At 42.9% G+C, this 6,429-nt stretch overlaps 1 protein-coding gene across 1 annotated transcript in view; it reads right to left on the reverse strand.

Moving 5' to 3' along the window:
* Positions 1 to 5,998, reverse strand: part of SPPL2A (signal peptide peptidase like 2A) — a 52,667-nt gene extending 46,669 nt beyond the window's left edge. Inside the window, exon 1 of the mRNA XM_049611678.1 lies at positions 5,775 to 5,998. Within this exon, the coding sequence (XP_049467635.1) occupies positions 5,775 to 5,840 (66 nt within the window). The 5' untranslated portion in view covers positions 5,841 to 5,998. The remainder of the gene's footprint in view (positions 1 to 5,774) is intronic.
* Positions 5,999 to 6,429: the final 431 nt, after the last annotated feature.

Here is a 6,429-nt window from a genome sequence, read left to right on the forward strand (position 1 = left end):
CTTCTACAAAACACCACAACACAGTTCAAAGTTCTTTGCCATTTTATAACAAGGATTGCATTTCCTCCAGTTTCTAACACCACATTCCTCATTTTTGAGACTCTACCAAATTGTCCTATTTCTGGCAAGCATCTCAAACCTCTTCTAGCCTCTACCCTGTTACAAAGCTGCTGACACAGGTTTAGGTATTAGTGAAGTACCCCACTCCTGGTACCCAAATCTGTCTTAGCTTGGGCTGCTATAACAAAATACCAGAGTTGGTACCTTGAACAGAAATTTATTTTTCTCACAGTTCTAGATACTAGAAGTCCAAGGTAAAGGTGCTTTCTGGTAAGAGCTTTCTTTTTGGCTTGTAGACAGACACTTTTGCTGTGTCATCACATGGTGTGTGTGTGTGTTGGGGGGTGAGTATTAGGGGAGAGAGAGAACAAGCTCTCGGTTGTCTTTTACTTACAAGGCACCAATCCTTCACAAGGGATCTACCCTCTGACTTCATCTAAACCTACTTATCTCCCAGAGGCCCATTTCCAAATACCATCACACTGGGGGGTCAGGGCTTCAACATATGTTTTGGGAGTGGTGGAGAAGGGATACAATTCAGTCTACAACATAACAGCTCAGCATGTCTCTGATAACTTGGGTAGCAGAACATACTTCCTTTCCTCAGGAGCATGAGAGAAGAGGGCAGAAAAGAAAGAATTAAAGAAGATTCTTTGACTTGGTGTAGTATACCAAAGGAATGCAGATTTCAGCAAGAGATTTCTCTGCTGGGGATCCTGATTATCACTTCACTGTAATAGGTTCAAGATGTAGCTATGTAATACTTCAAATTCTTTGAAATAATGAAAAAATGAACAGAACTTTTGTAAAAACATGGAAAGGATTCAGGATTCTTCAGAGAACTCTGAAGCAATTTTAGAAAACAGATCCAGGCTAAACTTTTCTGATTTTCTTTGAAACATAACTCTGTGACTGAGTCCAAACACTGTGAAAAAAAGGCCTAATAGTTGTGGCTAGGGATGGGGCTTGGGCTGGGGAAGCATGACTGCGAAACAGAATCATGGCAAGGCCAAGAGAGAACTAACTATCTACCACACACTCTTCATTTCTAGACTTAACAGGTTTAAGGGTTTAGAAATCACCAAAACATCAGATGTACTGAAGCCTGAGTTTCACATACACAGTGAGGTCACAAAGATGTAAAGAGGACAAGATGAGGAGGGTAGGCTACATGATGGCGAAAGGCCTTTCCAATACTAAATCCTCTGTGTTTTCTACAAGGATGCGGCAGTGGATTCTGGAGATTATGTGCTGCTATTTTGTGCTGCTTGTGGATGAGGATAGTGGCCCTGTTCTTACATAACTAAAGGGAAAGTTGGTAGCAGTGCCAGCTGCAAGAGCCCAGAAAAGAGAAATGAAATAATTAAACTGGCATCACTAATTCAAATGAACTCAGGCCACCTAGAGCTGTAAGATTAAGGAAGAGTAATAAACTAGGGCTTCAGGGAGAAAATGGTAAGAAGAAAAAAAATCTGTAAGACTTCAGACAGTGTTGGAGGAAAGGAACTAGGTATCCAGTAAGTAAGCAGAAAGGAGAGAGAGTGCTCCTGCTGTGGAAAAGTATACCAGATTTGAGTTCCTCAGAAAAGGAAAGAGATTGTTTCAGGAAATTAAAGGAAGAAAGGGTCAAGAAGAAAACAAATCCACTGAAAAAGGCTTTACATATCAAAAAGATCTCACCAATGGATGCAAAAATCCTCAAGGAGATACTAGCCAACCGGATCCAACAATATATTAAAAGAATTATTCACCACGACCAAGTGGGATTTATACCAAGGATGCAGGGCTGGTTTAACATCCAGAAAACAATCAATGTGATATATCACACCAATAAAAGGACAAGAACCACATGATCCTCTCAACAGATGCAGAGAAAGCATTTGACAAAATAGAGCATCCTTTCTTGATAAAAACACTCAAGAAAGTAGGGGAAGAAGGATCATACCTCGAGATCATAAAAGCCAAATATGAAAGACCCACCGCTAACATCATCCTCAATGAGGAAAAACTGAGAGCTTTCCCCCTAAGGTCAGGAACAAGACAGGGATGTCCACTCTCACCACTGTTACTCAGCATAGTGTCTGAAGTCCTAGCCTCAGCAGTCAGACAACACAAAGGAATAAAAGGCATCCAAATCGACAAGGAGGAAGTCAAAACTTTCACTCTTCACAGATGACATAATACTCTATTTGGAAAACCCGAAAGATTTCACCAAAAAACTGCTAGAACTGATCCATGAATTCAGAAAGTCGCAGGCTATAAAATCAATGCACAGAAATCGGTTGCATTCCTATCCCCCAATAATGAAGCAACAGAAAGAGAAATCAGGAGAATCAATCCCATTTACAACAGCACCAAAAACCATAAAATACCTAGGAATAAACCTAACCAAAGAGATGAAAAATCTCAACACTGAAAACTACAGAAAGCTTATGAATGAAATTGAAGAAGACACACAAAAAAATGGAAAAATATTCCATGCTCCTGGATTGGAAGAACAAATATTGTTAAAATGTCGATACTACCCAAAGCAATCTATATATTCAAAGCAATCTCTATCAAAGTAACACCAGCATTCTTTACAGAGCTAGAACAAATGATCCTAAAATTTGTATGGTACCAGCAAAACATCCCGAATAGCCGAAGCCATCCAAAAAAGAAAACCAAAGCTGGAGGCATCACAGTCCCTACTTCAAGATGATTACAAAGCTGTAATCATCAAGACAGCATGGTACTGGCACAAAAACAGACACACAGATCAACGGAACAGACTAGAGAACCCAGAAATGGACCCACAAATGTATGGCCAACTAATCTTTGACAAAGCAGAACGAATATCCAATGGAATAAAGACAGTCTCTTCAGCAAATGGTGCTGGGAGAACTGGATGGCAACATGCAGAAAAATGAACCTGGACCATTTTCTTACACCATACACAAAAATAAACTCAAAATGGATGAAAGACCTAGAGGTAAGCCAGGAAGCCATCAAAGTCCTAGAGGAGAAAGCAGGCAAAAACCTTTTTGACCTCGGCCACACAGGGGGCACATGCATCCCAATTTTTATAGCAATGCTATTGACAATAGCCAAAGCATGGAAAGAGCCCAAATGTCCATTGACAGATATACATACATACATAGACACACACACACACTGGAGTATTACTCAGCAATCAAAAAGAATGAAATCTTGCCGCTTGCAACTATGTGGATGAAACTAGAGGGTATCATGCTAGGTGAAATTAGTCAGAGAAAGACAAATATCATATGACTTCACACATATGAGGAATTTAAGATACAAAACAGATGAACATAAAGGAAGGGAAGCAAAAATAATATAAAAACAAGGAGGGGGACAAACATAATAGACTCTTAAATACAAAGAACAAACTGAGGGTTGTTGGAGGGGTAGGGGTAGGGACCCAAAGGGTAAGGGACATTAAGGAAGACACTTGTTGGGATGAGCACTGGGTGTTATACATAGGGGACGAATCACTGAAATCTACTCCTGAAATTATTGCACTATATGCTAACTAACTTGGATGTAAAATAATAAATAAATTAATTACATAAAAAAAAAAAAACTATCTTTGGTGAAGGATCAGTTTTGTTTCTGCGGTTATGAGTGCTTCTCTCCATGTTTCAAGGACTGATCCTGCTATAAAAATACAATAAAAATAAATAAATAGAAACAGGAGGGGCGCCTGGGTGGCTCAGTGGGTTGAGTGTCTGACTTCAGCTCAGGTCATGATCTCACACTCCCTGAGTTCAAGCCCAGCATCGGGCTCTGTGCTGACAGATCAGAGCCTAGAGCCTGCTTCGGATTCTGTGTCTCCCCCTCTCTCTGCCCCTCCCCTGCTCATGCTCTGCCTCTCTCTGTCTCAAAAATAAATAAAAACATTTAAAAAAAAAAACTAGAAACAGGAAATAAAAATAGATGTACAAAATAATACAACAAAGGATGCCTTTTTGCTCATTTTGCTGTTTGGGGGTGAGCAGGGAGAGGAGATTATGATGATTAGATTATGGAAGTCCAAATTATTTTTATTCCTACAAATTATTGCCTGAATATCTAGCATATCTTTATCCTCTGCTTCTTCCTCCTATAATTCTTTCCCTTGTCCTCCCCACATAGATACAAAATCCTGGAAGAAAAGAAATATACCAAGTCCTGGTTTATGATAAATTTTCACTGCAACATTACTTACATTTTTTTTAAGTTTCCTAATATAGCCTTGTAAAAATTCTTTAAGCTCTAATTATCTTACATAAACATTCTAAAATGAAAAAAAAAGATTTTGTCAGTATATTCGCAGTCACTGGCACAGAGCCTGGCATATAATAGATGCACATTAAATATCTGCGGAGGAAAAGACAGTTGCCGCGTCCCACAACAGCCCTGAAAAAATTGTAGGCTAGCTACAATTTAGAATAGGGACGACCTTTAGATTTGTTAAGCCCTTGAAATTACACAAAAATTCTGCTGTCATCTTTTAGTGAGAGGGCTCAGGGGCTTTTGATAAGAACTTCAATGTGAGTTATAAGCAATTGATATATTATTAAATTAATTATAGTGTTGACAAAAGATTAGTGGGAATGTGATATATAAGGTATATTCCTAAAATTAGCTGAAGTGGCTCAAATGAAAATTTGAAAGAGTGCAAAAACACGCAGACAAGTTGTATATCTAGGTTATAGTTTTATGTGTATTTACATACTACCTGAATTGTTATCTTTTAGACATACCATACATGGCAAACTACACCTCAAAGCTTCAGACTAACACCGCCACTTTATTGTTCTTTTTATATTACACTTCCCCTCCACCTCACAAAGACAATTTTTAGATACATTATCTTCCATGTTCCTCATGTTGCCTAGCAAAGTTATGAATACACCAAAGGCACTTAACTATTTTACGTTCTGATTTTGGTTTTTTAATAAATGTTAAAGATACTTTTGTATTAAATATATTCACTAATAGTAATTCTTTAAACAGCAGAGGATGCAAAATACACTGTATCAGAGAAGTTACATATTCTAATGGAAAGAACTAGACAGGCACACACTATACCAATTCTGTGTCGATAAAGCTCCCAGAAGTTTCCAACCTGAAAATCCCTAAGTCAAATTTCCAAGAAATATAAAAACTGAAACACCGAACACCAAACACCCCGTCCACCCACCCAGGAATCAAATGAGGCGTAGCAGGAACTACAAGAGGAGGAAGACCAAAAAAAAAAAAAAAAAAAAAAAAATCATCTGTATTCGAGCAATTAAACTAAAGTGCAGTCTTTGAACCGCTGAACACCCCGGGGTATAATGTTTTTCTTCTTCCAGAGGGTAAAAAAGAGCAAGATGCTGTAAGACGGGCTACACGATAAAACTCAAGAGGTCAATTTAAAATGCCCGGAACAGAGAAAAACTACAGACAACCCCGAAGGTCAAAGTAGCAGGAGGGGCTCCACAGAGAGCTTTCTTGGGGTGGGTATTTCGAAGATTTCGAAGGACGGGAATGGGGGTGGGGTAGGAAGGCAGGAGAAACGAGGCTGAAGAAGGGGCGGCTGGAAGGAAAGAGAGAAATGGGAAGGGGGGCAGGCCGCTAGGGCGCACGCACTGGAGACGCCGGGTAGCGGCCCGGGGGTGGGGAGGAGAAGGGGCAGGGAGACCCGGCCCCGCCCCGGGGAGGCCCGAGCGCCCGGCCGTCCCCCTTACCAGCGGGAGCAGGAAGCTCCAGAGCAGGGCGGTCGCGGCCAGGGGCAGCGGCCGCTGCGGCCCCATCGGACTGCTGGGCGCCCGGCGGCGCGGCGCTTCTCGGCTGGTACAGTCTCCGGGTCCCGCCACGGCGCTGCCTCTGGGGCCGGCACGGACGGGCGCGGGCGGCGGGGCTGGCTGGGCAGGGGCCGCCGCTGCTGCTGGGGCCGCTATTGCAGCGCCGACTTCCTCTTCCGGCCCCGCCCAGAGGACGCGGAAACCCCCGCGCGGGGCACGTGGAGTTCGGGTCCGCGCGCGCCGCCAGTCGGGCGGTCTCCGCGCTCTGCCGTCCCGGTGATGGCAGGCAGCCTACTGTGGGTCTGGGCGTGTCTCTTTCCAGCTGCCTGACCTGAACTCTCTCCAGAGTCCGGGGAAAGGGCGGGGGGGTGTGGAGGGGGACACCGAAGCGACTTTTTCGATACCCTCTTCCTCGTAGGAGTCGCCGTGCGCCTGCTCTATACCCCAGTACCGACGCGGCTGCCAGGGCCAAAAATCTACGTGCGCTGAGCCTTAAGGCATCTGCTTACCTGCAGGTCCCTGTCACTCACACTTACATCCCCAGTCCGTCCACTGTCTCCAAAACCGCTGCGACCTCCGTATCCAGGCCACCGACCTT

The sequence above is a fragment of the Panthera uncia genome, assembly GCF_023721935.1.
Source record: "Panthera uncia isolate 11264 chromosome B3 unlocalized genomic scaffold, Puncia_PCG_1.0 HiC_scaffold_1, whole genome shotgun sequence".
Taxonomy (NCBI): domain Eukaryota; kingdom Metazoa; phylum Chordata; class Mammalia; order Carnivora; family Felidae; genus Panthera; species Panthera uncia.